The sequence below is a fragment of the Megalops cyprinoides genome, chromosome 5 (assembly GCF_013368585.1).
Source record: "Megalops cyprinoides isolate fMegCyp1 chromosome 5, fMegCyp1.pri, whole genome shotgun sequence".
NCBI lineage: Eukaryota > Metazoa > Chordata > Actinopteri > Elopiformes > Megalopidae > Megalops > Megalops cyprinoides.
Window position 1 is genome coordinate 40,966,022 of NC_050587.1, and position 17,977 is coordinate 40,983,998.

General features: G+C 45.0%; 1 protein-coding gene across 1 annotated transcript; it reads right to left on the minus strand.

Annotated features, from left to right (window-relative positions):
* Positions 1-1,311: 1,311 nt before the first annotated feature.
* LOC118777597 (eosinophil peroxidase-like) lies at positions 1,312-9,226 on the minus strand. The gene is made up of 15 exons (XM_036528694.1): positions 9,197-9,226; positions 8,873-8,960; positions 8,313-8,400; positions 7,170-7,345; positions 6,338-6,470; positions 5,917-6,046; positions 5,501-5,707; positions 4,930-5,290; positions 4,421-4,581; positions 3,895-4,153; positions 3,555-3,725; positions 3,153-3,390; positions 2,756-2,955; positions 2,544-2,632; positions 1,312-2,136 (listed from the first exon to the last, which is right to left on the minus strand). The coding sequence occupies exons 2-15, from the start codon at positions 8,937-8,939 to the stop codon at positions 2,122-2,124; spliced, it is 2,295 nt and encodes a 764-aa protein (XP_036384587.1). The 5' UTR covers positions 8,940-8,960; positions 9,197-9,226; the 3' UTR covers positions 1,312-2,121.
* Between the last annotated feature and the right edge of the window lie 8,751 nt (positions 9,227-17,977).

Sequence of the window (17,977 nt, forward strand, 5' to 3'; positions counted from 1 at the left end):
CCGCCGTGTGTATGCTGATAACGCCAGAGACCAGCTTGTCAGCCACCGAAGGGAAAAGGGAGAGAGTCTGGGTGCCTACGCCACAAATCTTTGCCTTTATGCCTGGCATAGGTACCCAACCTTCGACGCTGTGACGCAGGATGGAGGCGGAGCAGGTGGAACATTACTGCGCATGGGAGGTCACCTCCCCAGCACGAGGCACCAAGTGCGTCAGGTAGACTGCGAGGGGAGCGACGAGGAAGAAGTGACTCACCACCACACTTCCACAACAACCACGGATGGGAACCACTCCTTTTCCCCAGATATGTCCTCTTTTTTTGGAATGCATGTTTTAAGTCCCAAAACGAGGACATGTCTGGGAAAAAGAGGACGTATGGTCACCCTAATTGAGCTCATTCTAGATACTTGGTTTGCTAAGTCAGTAACATGCTAGCTAGCAAGGAGATTCTATTTTCAGCCTGTTATCTTGCTGGCTAGTCCAGTTCTACTTTCATGAAAATATGTGTAAACAGAGCCGTGGGCAGGGAGCACGGTTAGCGCGTGGTTAGAGGTTTTGCTTCATAGGTGGTCTGTGTCTTTGGCAGTTGAAGTCCTGTTGTGATGTCAGCTGCATGGGATAGAATGTTCAGATTCACCATGTTCTAACCATGTTAGTCAATGGGAAATTATTAGATGTGAAATCATAAAAACAGCAATCCCATACTAGCTGAAGGTATTGGCCAAGTTTTGTAAGTGTAGCAGGAAAGTTCTAGGAAGAGTTGCATACAGAAAATTGGAAGCAATAAGAAGGAGGAGATAAGAACAACTAAGTTGGCTTTTTCAAGTTAATTAGGAAGCATATCACTATTACACTTTACTCAGTAATGGAATCAGCATTGAATGGAAATTCACTCTACTCATGGATCAAGAGTTGTAATGAATGCCAGATAAACATTGTCAACTGTGTGTGCTTCAGTTTCTGTCTGAAACTTGGCAAAGGTTACGAAATGCGGCCCTTTGAAAAGCGAGTGAAATTCTTTAGGTTCTTTAACCTTTAGTGGCAGCCACTGTGATAAAGTGATAAATTGTATTTATGCTGGCTTGTTTTTTTTTCTTACTCTAGATATTACAAAATCACTAATTCTTATTCTTGATATTGACCTGAATAAATACCTCTTTTGAGCAGAATATCCCTAATTTTGATCATTTTCATAATAACAAACAAGCAAATAAATGCTGAATTCAATTTCAAAATCTACCAAGTGAGTGATAATATAAAAGCATTCTGTCAAAAACAGGAACAAACCCATTTGTTTAGCTTTTATTTCTGTCATCACGATGCTCTCAAGGCAAAACAACCTGCAAGGTCTAGCTGTGACAAATCACACAAAGATACTTTCTTCCACTTTAGTAAAGGAAATACAAATTTATGAAAACAAAAACACACAAAATATAGTACAAAAAAAGTATTTCCTAAAAGTAAATTCAGTGCATGTTTAAAACACAGGAGCAATGGAAAATGAGCTGCGTGCCCAAAAGACACAAGACATTCTGTGAATAACTGTGAAATAATTTGCTCATTTTGGTCAGAAAATCAGAAAATGTGTTGTGGCTTGTGAGTTAATATGTGATCTACAAGTCTAAATTATGATTATTATTTGTGCTATGCAGACAATCAAGGGAAATGTTCAGAACTATTGCGTGTGAGAGTGCAGCACCTGTGACTGAATGCACAGCCATAATAGACCACTAGCCATATTAGGACTGCAGTCTTGAGGTAGAAAAAGTGAACATTATGTTGTTTATCAGTTATCTGCTTTCGACTTCAAGTTGGCTCTTGTACTATTTTTTTTTTTTTTTTGCACAAAAACATGAAATACCAAGAAAGTAAAAGTTCGGAAAGAAAAAAGCTGTTATTGGAATCATATTTTGTAAAATTATATAAAAAAAAAAAAATCTGGTCTACACGCATGCCTGCTACAACGAAAAAGGCAAGACCTTTAAGCAATAAGGAGCAGAGTAAAGAATTCGCTCGTTGCAGGTGGCTTCCCAGAAGACAACATTCCAGTTGGGGTTGGGGTAGTATCCTTCACAGCAGAGGCCAAATGCTAGATCCAAGATCTTGGGGGCCAGGGAGTCCCCTCAAACCTGGGGAATCTGTCGGAAGGTGGGTGGTTAGTGACGAGATGCTCACCCCACTGTCCTGACCCTCACCTGCAGCTACACCTGCAAACAGCAGCATCTTCTAGACACACCATATAGTACACCTACAGACATCAGCAGCCTATAAACCACTATATCTCACACAAACAAACACACACACACACACACACACACACACACAGTGCACTGTTTCTCACACTGTATGTGATTTCTTTCTATTACAGTATGTCACAGATGGACATTTTTTGCAATGCTTAATGCTATGATACTGTTTGTACCAACATGGATACATACATTTATCTCAGAATAGTCATGCCTCTGCTAAAAATGATAGTGATGTCATATCATCTAGCTGATAAAATTGATGATTATTGTAAAACAGAGATGATGGTACGTGTTACCTCATTATCTTTGCTGTCTTTGTTGACCTGTTGACTCGAGACCTGCGTTCCTCTAACCTGAAATCCGTCAACCAAGTTTGCGTCTGGGTCTGTAATGTCAAACATCATAGATGAGAAAGTCAGGATAAAAGCCAGGTGAGAGTGTGTGTGTGTGTGTGTATGTGTGTGCGTGTGTGCGTGCCTGCATGGGGGTGAGGGGGAACTGCTCTCACCTGCGTCAAACCAGGGGGTGAGGTTGAAGGGGGGAATGTCCTGGCAGCGGGTGTAGCCAGCCCCACGGGGGTGGAACAGGAAGGGGTCACTGGGGACATCTGTGATGCCGGTGTTGTCACAGATGATGCGGGCCAGGGAGACGCTGGCCAGGGAAGCCCTCTGTCTGCTGGTGAAGACCCCCTCGTTCTCCCACCACAGCCTGAAATGTTTACCAGTGAGACTTTACAGACATCCTGCTTACAGAGCTGCTGATACTGGCTATGATTTCTCTGGCTCAAAGGAGTCCAGGATACTCAGGTACAGAGTCAGGTGTCACAGTTGCTGCTACACACTGAGGCCCTAAAACTGCAGCTCCTCAGAGCCTCCTGCTCACACTCTCACGCTCCCCCAGCTCACCTGTCTCCCTGACGGATCCTCTGAAACTGGGTGGCGATGAGGCAGGCAAAGAGGGGGCCCACACGCCCCCCCTGCACGAAGGGCTCTGAGACGCCCCCCAGCCACACATCGATGTTGGCGGGGGTTCCGTACAGCTGAAGCAGCTGCTGAGCCAGTGTGGGGTTTCTCAGAACTTGACTGAGTTCGTCCAGGGTCTGTGGCTCAGACAGGCCGCAGAATCTCCGCCATGCGTTGTAGCCTGGGGGGACATGGAAGAGCAAAGAGTTCAGGGATGGTACAGAGGGCAGAGATGGTGGAGTGGGAGGAGTGGTGTAGGACTGGGCACAGACACAGAGACAGACATAAACATACAGGAGAAAAGCCCTCAGGAGGAGGTGTAGGGGAGTGTCAGGAGCTCCTCACCAGGGATGCCATGGTCACGGCCACGCTGCATGTTCAGAGCGCCCAAATCTAGTGCCACGTGGCTGACGAACTGGAAGAGCCTATCCCGCAGGGCCTCCACCATCATGTGATCCTGCGTGTTGAGCTTGGCAGGACGGCCCACCAGCCCCCGAATCAGGGGGTCTATCCCACCTGAGAAGACAGAGAGAAACGAGTCACCCTAAACTGTATTACTGAGAGCTCCCCCACTGTGAGCGTGAGGGCTCTAATCCAGGCAACATCTCAGCCCAGGTGTACCCAGCCCGTCCCTTATTCCCATTAAATCTCTCAACGGAATAAGACAGGCAGCTCTCCAGCGCACCTTCAAAGATCAGCCTCCAGGGGGCGAAGAAGGCCCTGTGCAGCATGACGCTGGGGAACTGCGGGTGCTCGTTGTAGTTCTCGTCCAGGCGGAACATGAAGGGCTGGATGGCCAGGTGGGCAAAGCGGTAGGCGGCCGTGGCGAAGACGTTGGCGATGCTGGGGTCCACGTTCTCATCGTAGCCGGGGTAGGTGGAGAGCTGGCGAGCCACAGCATCGGGACCCACGATGTGCTGAAGGTAATCCCGGAATGTGATCACCTGGGGGAGAGGAAGGGAGAGAGTTAAGAATGAGTTATCTCAACCAATCAGGAAATATTGGGGGTGTGGTCTTCACGCATCTGCTAACCAATAAGACAACAGAATTCTTCATAATGGCTGAAAAAGATTCTCAATGTGTGAACAGGTATACAATTGGATGAATAGACCTTGGGCTTTGAGTCACCTGAATGACCGTATTACTCTGCACCTAGTAGCTTCTGAGTCTGTGAGGGGTTTGTGTGTTGCGCCCCCTGGTGGTAGTGTTACCTGGTGATAACCGCCCATGATCTTGCGCGCTTCCTGGTAAAGCGTCTCACTGCTCCAGTGTGGGTTTAGCCGACGCAGGGCACGTGCCAGGCGGTTATGCTCACGCAAGAAAAGTGTGTGCAAAGAGGTGAGGCCGATGTTCTCATCCACTCTGGCATCACCTGTAAGAACATGCAAAAGAAAAGCATGAGCAGCCTTACCCATCAACTCACACCTCCAGATCTGCAGGTTTACACAAAATCACAGAACAGCCTTCTTCTCCCAATAGCAGTGGTCTCCATACTGAACCCAGAGGCCTTCCTAAAACCTTATAAACTTAACCTGTCCATGCTGGATTACCTGGACTCTCAAGTGATTTCAACAGGGTTGCAACATTTACTTTACACACATTTTGTAACACTGTTGTATCTGAGAGGTTACTCTGCTACTGAAGTTTAAACCAACAGCCCTCTTATTATGAAGAGTCTGCTGCCTTTCTCTACAGGCAGGAGGCAAGTACTGGGCCTCACCTGCCACAAAGCAGGGCACCTCTTCCAAGCCAGAGGTGTTGGTGATCCTCTGGCGGGTGGCGCACATGTTAACCGGCATGGTAGAGAAGGGTAGGAGCTCTCGGCCTTTGTCGGTGAATCTCTGGTTGATTCGCAGCAAACCCTCATCGTTGGTGAGGTTGCGCAGGTCTCGTGCCTGTGCGTCCTCTGACCCGTACACCTGGCCCACGTCCAGGAAGGCCGTCAGCGAGTTGATCTGCTCCCGCACATTGTTCGCCCCAAAGACGTAGCCAGTGTTCCCTGTCCCACATGCTGGGGCAGAGCGGAACAGTGGGATGCACTGGTCGGAATTTGAGCCAAAACGGGGATCACCATCTGGGATCTGATTATGTGGAAAGGATAGTGGGGGTTGGGTTAAAGTCACACAGCCCATCTATGATGGGTCTCGAATTGGGTACCTGTGAATCTAAGAGAGCAACTTACAACCACACTTACACTTACAACTTTTAATATTCAGGCCACAGGGTGAGCAATACAGAACTACACAGAAACATGAGTTCAGAGGCTAGACTGGACTTTGGAGGTCACTAACCCGAATAGGGAAGCAGGGATTAGCCTGTTCACAGCTCTCATCGCAGTTGATGCCATTGCTGAAAGAACGAATACTGGGTGAGGTGGGGGTAAAGGTCAGATCGTGGTCATTCCACTGGCCAAAGATGGTCACCATATGGGTGTAGAGCTGATCACTCTCTACACTTGCATTAGATGTGGTCAGTATCCGGTTGGAGACCTCTCTCACCTTGAGATTGAGAGAGAGATAGAAAAATATAATGAGTGAAAGAATAAAAAAAGGAGGAAAAGATTCTAGGTAATGTACAACACGTAACACTGTCCACTTGATTTTTAGGGTTTTGAAATGTTTCGCCTCATTTATGTTATATTTCATCTGAAAGTCCACCTAAGGACTAGACTACTTAAGCACACCAGTCATAAGTACAAAAATAATACCAGAGGCAGTAAGAAGCCATTGTGGAGCCGGCTGCGGTCCCACCCTTGGGGCTGGGAAACCCCATCCTCATACTGAGCAGGAAGCCAGCGGGTGAAGGGTGTGTTTGAGGCTCCAAGTCGAGGGTTTTTCCTGAGGAAAAATTAACAGGACAAAACAGAGATGATGTGCGTTTGTGTGGAATTCACGCAGGATGGCAGTGCCATTGTGCAGCTCTGGTGTGGTCTGTACCGATTCGGCAGGATGCCGTTCAGATGGTGCTTGGGGATAATGTAAAACTGTGTCTCCCAATATGCAGGTTCCTGCTTCTGATATTCTAGTTAACAATGCATAGCCAATGTAGTGCATTAAGGGTAGCCATACCCCAAGACAGAATCCACCAATCAGGTACCCTGTGAGTGCACGGAGGGAGGTGTCTCTCACCGGTTGTTGCAGACGCTGGTGGCGGTGCGGTACTTGTTGACCAATGGAGTGGTGCGGCAGGATGGGGGCTGGACTCGTGCTGCACAGCCAGTCAGACGGGCGATCGTCCCCAGCTCGTCTGCAGTCAGCAGATCTGAGACAGAGAGATTCTGTCAATTTACAAAGCAAGAGACGGCCTGTGTGGGACGGTCTGTGTATGTGTGTAAGTGTCTGTGTGTCAGTGTGTTGTATGTGTGTAAGTGTCTGTGTGTCAGTGTGGTGTATGTGTGTAAGTGTGTAAGTGTCTGTGTGGTGTATGTGTGTAAGTGTCTGAGTGTCAGTGTGGTGTATGTGTGTAAGTGTCTGTGTGTCAGTGTGGTGTATGTGTGTAAGTGTCTGTGTGTCAGTGTGGTGTATGTGTGTAAGTGTCTGTGTGTCAGTGTGGTGTATGTGTGTAAGTGTCTGTGTGTCAGTGTGGTGTATGTGTGTAAGTGTCAGTGTGGTGTATGTGTGTAAGTGTCTGTGTGTCAGTGTGGTGTATGTGTGTAAGTGTCAGTGTGGTGTATGTGTGTAAGTGTCTGTGTGTCAGTGTGGTGTATGTGTGTAAGTGTCTGTGTGTCAGTGTGGTGTATGTGTGTAAGTGTCTGAGTGTCAGTGTGGTGTATGTGTTTAAGTGTCTGTGTGTCAGTGTGGTGTATGTGTGTAAGTGTCAGTGTGGTGTATGTGTGTAAGTGTCTGTGTGTCAGTGTGGTGTATGTGTGGTGTATGTGTGTAAGTGTCTGTGTGTCAGTGTGGTGTATGTGTGTAAGTGTCTGTCTGTGTGTCTGGTGGTGTCAGTGTTTATCTCTCAGACCTGTTGCGTTGAGGGAGCGCTTGTGGGCGTGGTGCGCCCTCTCCTGGATCAGCCTCAGCGTGTTCTCCATGTAGTCTGCAGCTCGCACCGCTGAGCGCGTGTCCCGGGCCGGCTGCTTCAGCAGGCGAAGGACGTCTGCAGCACTGGCCGAGCGCTTCTGCACACGGGCCAAGCTCCTGCAAGGGACACACGCACAGAGTTACACACATGCTGCTGTCAGGGACAGACAAACACACAGAGCTACACACATGCTGCTGTCAGTGATAGACACACACACACAGAGTTACACACATGCTGCTGTCAGGGACAGACACACACACACAGAGTTACACACATGCTGCTGTCAGGGACAGACACACGCACAGAGTTACACACATGCTGCTGTCAGGGACAGACACACACACAGAGTTACACACATGCTGCTGTCAGGGACAGACACACACACAGAGTTACACACATCTTGCTGTCAGGGACAGACACACACACAGAGCTACACACATGCTGCTGTCAGGGACAGACACACACACAGAGTTACACACATGCTGCTGTCAGGGACAGACACACGCACAGAGAGTTACAAACATGCTGCTGTCAGGGACAGACACACACACACAGAGTTACACACATGCTGCTGTCAGGGACACACACACACAGAGAGAGTTACAAACATGCTGCTGTCAGGGACACACACACACACAGAGTTACACACATGCTGCTGTCAGCGATAGACACACACACAGAGTTACACACATGCTGCTGTCAGGGCAGACACACACACAGAGTTACACACATGCTGCTGTCAGGGACAGACACACACAGAGTTACAGATATGGCACCATCAGGGATAAACATACAGACAGAAGAACTCTATGGAACCACACCATTTTTCATCAATACACTGAGAAGCAGGGAATCCAACTACTGAGATATACACGCTACATGGACAGCTCGTCTAACTTACACTCAATAAACCTACTGAGGCACACACTGACACAGAGAGGGACAGATTGCCACACAAACAGGAACATTTAACTGCTGAGAAATGCAGTGATGAGGTTTGATACACAGACTGCTGCTATGTGCACACAGACGCGTGCGCTGCAGTGTGAAATGAGGATGGGTCAGAGAGACTTGCACACTTACTCTTCACGTGAGTATTTGTAGGCTTCATCAACCATCCTCTTAGCATCCTCCACAGCGCTCAGAATGAACGGCCTCCCCAGACTCTCCTCTGCACACACGCACACACACACACACACACACACGCACACACACACACACAGAGGGTAAAGGGTAAGCACACTGTGTGCATCACAATATAACAGCACTCACATTTACTTAATACACTTACATTTCAGGCATTTCAAAATCTGGGCTTTTCTTTTTCAGGTCTATTATTTTTTAGAACAGTGAGCTATTTTGAATGTTAAATTATTATATACTTGTTAGTGTAACATTGTTCTATGAGAGAATTTGTCAAAAGAACCTCAGTGTGCTAATTACATCTCTCAGGTGTGCCTATATCTGTCAAAATAACAAAAGCTGCTTATTCTGTGTTATCCTCTTTTCAAACAGTCACCCTCTGATGTAAGTCAAATCTCCAGCAAGTTTGAAAATGAGTACTTCTCTAAAAAGCTTCTGTTAGCAAGAGCAGTGTCTGTGCTTCTCTCCTGAGCACGAGGTCCTTCTCAGGTGTCACTCACCTGCAGAAACTCGGCTGGAGATAACCAGATACAGCCCCAATGCCAGAAAGCAGGAAGAAAGAGTCATCTCTGAAACTCACAGTCACCCCTGAAACACAGAAACACCTCTAAAACTCAAACAGATTCATCTCTAATCTAGTCATGTCTCAAACACAGAATCATTCTGAATCCAACAGAGAGATACTGCAAGTTTAAATGTAATTACACCAATCACACCCAGCATCTATCTTAAATATCCCACCACACAATCATTGAGAAATGCCATAGAGCATATTTGAACATTCTGTACAAAAACCATTGTGACGGACCATTTCTGTTCTGTACCTGCGGCTTTGAATTCTTCCTGTGGAAATCTCCGAAGTGTTGTGCTGCTCTGCAGTTTTACCTCATATTTATATCCAGACTTGAGACAACCCTCTGGCCGTCAATTCTCAGATGAAGGTTATGACACTGAAATGCATTTCCTCCTTCCTGCTTCCTACACAAACACTGCACCCCCAGTCCCCTCCCTTCCTGGCAGCTGCAGGTGAGATGCTTACGGTCTGATTGTGATGCAATTTTGATTGTTTTATCTGCAGCGGTGCCATTTTTAGCACTGATGCTTGTGTGGTTAGCAGCGTGCTGTTTGTGCAACTTTTCATGCCACTCATTAAATGCACTGTGTAAGTCGCTCTGGATAACAGACTCTGCCAAATGAGGAAAAAATGCAAAATTGTACTTTTCAGCCATGTTCTGGTTGGTCTGGGGTCCCAGGCATCCTGCAGAAAATATTGTGTTTAACCTCAGAAGAAGCCAGTGTTGCTGACAGAGGGGAAGTTTGTATGGCTGCATGGTCAGAGTAAACCTGTGGTGTGAAAAACAGGATGACATGGATATACCTGCACGCGCACACTCTCCCACACGCTCACATTCTCCCTGGAGAGAAGCTGGCTGACATTTCTCTCATTAACGAGCCTAAAGAGAACAAAAGTGTAAAACTAACAATCATTTTAAAATACAATGAACAAAACAAAGGAATCCAGCCTGTGCAGGTCTGCAGCCACACCTGTTAATCACCTTCCAATTAGTGAGGCGTCGCCAAGAAGAAGCTGGTTCCCTTACAAATTGCCAACATGTGCATACAAGTAACCAATGATTAATACACAATTGACAATTAGCAATTAGGGAGAGGTGGTGAAGGCTCTCCTTCACATTCTCCCACACACTCACACTTCCCCACACACACATTCTGCCACACACACAGTCTGCCACACACACACATTCTCCCACACACACATATTCTCCCACTCACACACTCTCCTCCACACACACACACTCTCCTACACACACACACACTCTCCTACACACGCACACACTCTCCTACACACACACACACTCTCCCACACACACACACTCTCCTACACACACACACACTCTCCTACACACACACACACTCTCCTACACACGCACACACTCTCCTACACACACACACACTCTCCCACACACTCACATTCTCCCACACACACACTCTCCCACACACTCACATTCTCCCACACACACATTCTCCCACACACTCACATTCTTCCACACACACATTCTCCCACACACACACTCTCCTACACACGCACACTCTCCCACACACACACATTCTCCCACACACACATATTCTCCCACACACTCACATTCTCCCACACACACAGTCTGCCACACACACACATTCTCCCACACACACATATTCTCCCACTCACACACTCTCCTACACACACACACACTCTCCTACACACACACACACTCTCCTACACACACACACACTCTCCTACACACGCACACACTCTCCTACACACACACACACTCTCCCACACACACACACTCTCCTACACACACACACACTCTCCTACACACACACACACTCTCCTACACACGCACACACTCTCCTACACACACACACACTCTCCCACACACTCACATTCTCCCACACACACACTCTCCCACACACTCACATTCTCCCACACACACATTCTCCCGCACACTCACATTCTTCCACACACACATTCTCCTACACACGCACACACTCTCCCACACGCACACACACTCACACTCCTCCACACGCTTGTTTAGTGCTCTCAGCATGTGGGGTACATGTCGCTGGGTTAGAGAGGAGTGTGGGCAGGGATGGCTGGTATAAATGGGCTAACAGGGCTAAGCCCTCCCTATCTTTTACAACAAAGATGAGAAAATTATTGTTAAAAAACTTTAGAACAGATTTAAAAAATGGTGGAACCTAGAGCAGTAACAGCACCAAATAGTCACAAGAAAAACACAGGATATATCTAAATGGGCTTATTTTTACAGCCCAAACACAGTGGCATCAGCTTCCACCCATCTTCTGTGTCAAGTGAGTGACATTCTTCTAATAATCATGATCATGGCAAAAGCAGAGTGGCTAAAAAAAGAGTGGCTGTCAATAGGTAGCTATTTGTCAACCAACGTTAGCTAGCTAGTATTGTCAAATGGCTATCAGTCAATCTAATATAGTGATGATATATTGAAGGTTTATTTTGTTGGTTAAAATAAGAGGTGATTTTATAAACGGTAGCTAAATGACGGGAAATACTCCGTTAAATGAACCCCCGATTGTTCTTCAAATTTAGCTTATCGATCTAGCAAGTTGAACATTAAAAAATCAGAATGATTCAACTTTTTACGTTGTTATCGGATATTTTTTGTTCGGATTATACCTCAAAGAACAGCCAATCTTGTGACTAGTCACTATTAGGAACTATTCGAGCCTTTGGGACTTTATCCAAAAATCACCGGACTTCAATGATATGGTGATTAACCTGTTTGCGTCCCAGAAAGGTCGTCGGTGTGAGCTTCTCTTCAAATAAGGTAGGCCCAAGCCTATAGACCTCTTAAAAGACCATCACACACATTTCCTTTAGCTTTCCTGTCTACATATTGCCTGTCTCTCTTCTACAATGACCGTTATTTTTGCTGTGGTTACCAAATTGTTTTATTCGGGACATAATGTTTGACACAATGTCTTGCAAAACGGTTGTGATAAAAACAGTTGCAGTATCTATGGGCAGTCGTTACAGTTGGTACACGTTTTGAAGTGCATGCTTAGGTGGACCCTTTTCTGACATTGTAGGCTACATGACAGAGCATTCTGTTCTGTCATGTAGCCTATCATTCCATCATTCTTGCATATTTTGTTTTTGTTAAAAATGGCATGTGCTAATGTGTACAGAGAAAAAATAGTATAAATGGTATGTTTGTGTGTGTGTGTGTGTGTGTGTGTGTGTGAGAGAGAGAGAGAGAGAGAGAGAGAGAGCGAGAGAAAGAGAAAGAGAGACAGATACAGAGACTTTTTTGGCATCAGGCCATTCTTGTGGGTACTTCTCTACAGTGTTGTTGTAGAGCACTTGCTATAACAAGGTATATAGTGTTGTTGCTGTAACTTGATATCTTGGATGTGATTCTGCTGTTGTGATGCTGATGGGTGTACTGAATTTGTTAGCCCACCCACCCAATATCACCACCAGCCATCACTGAGTGTGGGGTACATGTCGCTGGGTTGGAGAGTGTGGGGTACATGTCACAGGGTTTGAGAGTGTGGGGTACATGTTGCAGGGTGGTGGGGTTATATCTACTCCAATTTTAAACTCCATTTTAAATGTAATAATGTAAATTGTGGTGTCCCCAGGAAGTGGTCCATAGGGTGGATCTTCTCCAACAGATCGGTTACAGTAAGCTATAACTGAACAGCAGCCAAACGCCTTTTTGTTAGTTTTTTCCTTATGGTTATTGAATTCCCATTACACCACGCTATGTCCTAAGATATAAGATATGATAAGACTTTATTGATCCCGAAGGAAATTATTGTGCCAGAGATTGCTCACATTAAAGTATCAAGAAACAATGGATATAAAAAATAAAGTAGACAAGCATGCAACAAATAAAATACAAGGGGGTAAAAATATATAAATAAGTAAGAAGAAAGCAGTAAATGCAGAATGAAATATTCAGCAACAGGTAAAGTGCACATTCAGATATAATGTATTGCACAACCATTAAGTGTTTATACTCAGAAAGACTTGTGTTTATATTAGAATGTGAATGAAGTACCCTCTTTCCTGGAATAAGGAAGGTGAGAGATATAGGTGAATATCGGATAATGAAGCACTTCCTGCTCGACTCTGACACAGGACATGGGGCTGAGGATCTCTCAACAACCAATCAATATCAGACAGGTCAGCTGAGGATCTCTCAACAACCAATCAATATCAGACAGGTCAGCCAGTAAGATATCAGAAACAACACCTGAATAAATCTGTCAGCTGCCCATATTTGAGATATGTTCAGTCTCTTTCTCTGCACATTGCTACACTTTCAAAAATATCTTTTACTAATCTTTAAATTCTTATTAATAGGTGATACATGCTAATTGTTTAAATGAATATATTTATTCATTTCTTATATTTTTCGAAAAGGCAATACATGGCAATCGGTTCTCCTTGGACAGGCATGCCCGGACAAAAAAAAAAATAAGCAAGTACATACAGTGACAATATTTAAATAAAGTCAAACGAGACATGGAATGTTCTTTTGTTTTGTTTTTTGTTTGTTTTTTTATTGCAGACAATGAGTGTTGACATGACCCTCCAAAATTCCATTATGGCTTGGTCTGTGGTGAAAGCCCAACAGATTTAACATTTGCTCAGCTTCTAAAGAGTACCTGCCAGGAAATTTGATTACTTTCCTCTTTTATGTGCTGTGCACGCCCACGTATAGTGTGTATGTGTGATTAGGATATTTGTACTGTAATTTACACTTCACCCAACCGCAAATGTAAGCAATTTAGCCTGAAACAAATCTTGTTGTTTTTTTCCACTTCATTCAGTTGGCAGATCACGTTATTTTCCACGTAACACCTACCCCCGATCTAACTCCAAAGTAGAGTCCCTAGAGTTGTACCCTTAAGAAAGTTGGTTAACTAGCAACGAACTATTAACTATTTGACTTTTGGTAAATATTCAGCAGTTAAAAAAACAGGTACTGTGTTAAAACATTGCCCTGCTGAAAGGCGTCAGCTAACAAATGATTGAATGTAACAGAGGCGTGTTAATGTGCACACTTTGAAGGGCAAGGTAAAAAAAAAAAGTGATTTCAACATTACAGTCACCAGATTATGACCCTCCATATATTTCGCAAACATTTCAACCTATTTACGCAATGCTGGACACTACGTGCCTCTTCGCCAGTTAGTTTACTTGCCTGTTTATTGTATAAACTAATTCCTAATTAACAGTGTGATCTGCTGGTGAAGAAACATCGTGGTGAGCAGGGGCGCCTGCAGCTGTACGGCATGAGATTCCCGACTTGTGAGCGCTCCACGACAGACAGAGATGTGTACCTATGTGTATATTTGTCATGCCAATAAAGCTCTTTGGAATTGAAATTTGAAATTGAAAAGTGAGGGGGAGAGGTGTGTCAGAGACATTAAAAAGAAGACAGACCACTCCTTGGAATATGAATGGCATTGGCCGTAACGCTCCGTGTGGCGGTTGCATTAACGGAAGTCGCGCTTTTACACCAAACGGCAAATCGCTTTGTTGGTAAAGGCGTAACCCAAGTATGGACAATTTTTGGATTGTATGATCGTAATAGTGTGATCATTTATTAACATTTGGTGTTTTTTTTCCAATTTCTATCGAAGTAGAAATTAGCTTGCTAGGTGTGTCTAGGTAGATAGGCGTATCAACTAGCTAGCTAGCTAGGTTGCAAGCTAAAGTTAGCTGGCGGCACACTGAATACACCGATGTGATACACCGATTTTATTAAGTACCGGGCATAAGAAAAAGGCTTAAAGTAAGATAACGACCATATTCCTTGGATTTCGGTTTTGATTTTTTGATATGTTAAAGTGTTTATGACAAGAGATGTGTGAGAGAAATTTGTTTTTCTTTTATCTATGTTCATAGGTACATTAAGCCACGTTAAGCTTGTTTCTTATAATGGCAGAAAAGCCTTAATGTTCCTTATTGCAACAGTAGGCCTACACATTGCTGTTCACCACCCCAGTGTAGGCTGTAGCTCAAGTGATGTCCTAACAGGTTAAACATGAAAATTTGCGTTAAGCTATTCCCAATAGGCCAACTGTAGGCCAGCGGCAAGTGTCTTTATAATGGGTTTCTATGGGGAAAACCTCAGTGTTTATAATGAACCCATGGGGTCATTGTATTGGTTCTTGAACGTGGTCATGATCAGAAACGTGTTAGAGAAGTGTAGTCCTGATACGTCGCTGTTTTGGTCCATAATGCTATGTTAAGCTTTTTCCTTATAATGGGGGTCACTGGAGAAGAAACGGATTAACGCAAGATAGTTACCCCTTTCATTGGGTTTCAATTTTGCTTTTTTGATATGAGATAGTGTTTATGACATGTGAGATGTCAGACAAATTTGGTGATCATTGATCACCGTTTTGGGACATTAAATGTTAAGGTTTTTCCTTATTATGGGCATTAATGGAGAGGAAAATGCTTAACATGAAATAACGACCATACTCCTAGGATTTCGGCTTTGATTTTTTTGACAGGAGGAAGTGTTTCTGACAAGAGATATCAGAGAGAAATTTGGTGATCTTTGATCGCAGTGCTGGAACATTAAGCCACGTTAAGCGTTTTAGAATGTCCTGAAATATTTTAGGCTATGCGATCAAAGGTCTATGAGGAAGTGCTCAAGCAATTCGATGCGACCGGGAGAAGGATAGTTAACTTATTAATAGGTAGGCCAGATTTAATTATTCATTAATCAGTCAGTGGCGGTTCTCCCTCTCAGCTCTCTCTCGATGTGTGTATGTGTGCGTGGTCAAGCTTCTGTGCGTACCCAAAGATGAAAATCCTGCAGGCGCCCCTGATGATGAGCACAGCCTCTGGATGTGGGCAAAGGTGTGGAGGTTCAGACCCGGTATCAGACTTACAGGAAGCAAGCCCGCTGTTTAGACAGGGCAATGGGGCGACAGGCTGGCTAAAGATAAAACTTAATACAACCTACACTCACACACACTTTCACTCTCACACTCATACACTCACACACTGACATGCTTTCACTCTCACTCTCCCATACTCACACACACTTCTTTGGTTTTGTCAGTATGTGGAGGGCTCACAGAACCCACAAGTTCCCTTAGTTTGATTAAAGCTGGTTGGAAATGAGGCAGTTTTGCAATGACTTCAGGCTGAAGTTGGCGCTCACAGCCACAGTCCAGTTTGGTCATGATGAGTCAGTGTCTGCTTGTCCTGTGTAAACATCAATACGAGGCAGATCCACACATTATTTCACATGTGAACACTCCTGCACAGACTCCACTTTATCACTTTTAAAATGTAAAAACGCCAGTCAAAGATCCCCTGGCTCTCCTTTTGCTGATTAAGTGTCCTGGAGTCTCTCTTTGTACCACCTGTGTTGAATGCCTGGAGCCAGGCTTGTTGCCTTTCTCTGCACTTTTTCCAGTAGCTTTGTCCTCGTAGTGAGCTGCCCAGAACTGGACACAGAACTCTAACTGTAGTCTGGCAATGCTGCTGTATAACATAATCTCCTCTGACTTGTCATTAATGCCCTTTGCTGTATATCCCACCGTCTTGCTGCCCTTTCTACAGCTGACAGGTTTACATCCATGTTACACTGAAGCCCGTTTCATGTTGGACACACTCCAGTTTTGCACCTTCCGTACATCCTACCTAAAACTGCCAGGGGCGGCAGTGTAGCATAGTGGTCAAGGTACTTAACCCACAATTGCCTCAGTAACTATCCAGCTGTATAGATATGTGACGGAGTGTTGAATCACTACGGTTGAATATGTGCTGAGACTACCATACCAACAAGCCTGGCTCTTTGGCGTCACATGTTTGGTACCCTGTAGACCCGGGTTTGAGGCCGGGTGGGGTGACTGCTCTTGCCCTTTGCTACAAGATAACACTGCAACAACCTGTAACTGATGTAAGTTGCTCTTGATGAGTGCACCTGTTAAAAATGCCAATAACTTTTATCATTCACCTGTAGAACTTTTTACCAGTAACTGAGTAACTTTAATCTCTCTCATAACACATTCAAAAACCTTATACAAGATATGGCTTAACAGATCTGTCACAGTTCTCTGGGTCAGAGAAAATTAGAAAGACTTCAGGAAATGTGGAGTTCAGAATTCATTCGGGTTTTTGTGTTGATAACCACTGCTGTAAACACCCCTGCTTTTGACACGTTCCCAATGTATGTTCCACGTGTCCGTTTACGGCTACAGTATGACAGGAGTGAGTGGAAAATGACCGTGTCGTTTTGTAATGTTGAAATGCTGGGTTCACTGTCTGTGGCTCACTGTGTGACGCAGGCCAAGATGACCAAGCAGGCCAAGATGACCAAGCAGGCCACCGCCACCGCTAAACAGCCATGAGCAGGGGAACGGAGTGACCAGCGGCAAAGCCACGGTGCTTCCTGACTGTTTTCTCTCACACACAAAATAAGCCTGTCAGAAACACAGCACTAAGAATCTGGTACACTGGCACCATAAAATCTCTCCAATATGTTACCAAGAGAATTTCAATCCAAGAATATTGGGATGTTCTGGGCCTCCTTGTGTATTACATCTTCAGGACTGACGCTTGAGAACTATATTGTGTGTTGGTAAAATAACCTGGGTGAAAAATACTTGAGCGACTGAAATAATCGGGTTACCGCTCATGTTGGCTGTGGTGCAGATCCAGATGAGCTGAAACGTGTTGGTGGCAGCTGCATTTCAGTATACCAGGTTTCACAGATTCAAACTTCATTCCACCAAAGGGAGTGCATGGGTCATCGTCATTCAGCTCGGTGACGGGCTGAATGGCTCCAGACATCTATCCATTAAAGCAGCCCAAACCGATACAGGACGACTCGTCACAATGAGCCGTAATCTTCCATATTCATCTGTGTGCTGAACAGGCTGAACACCCCCTCTCTCCCTTTCATATCCCTGGCAGCAAACAGGAAAAAGATCCACGTTTTCGTGTTTTTATTTTCAGTTTTCATAAAGGTATTAAAGGGAGCCTTAAGTAAGGATTGGGGGGAGCAGTACAGTTTAAAATAAAA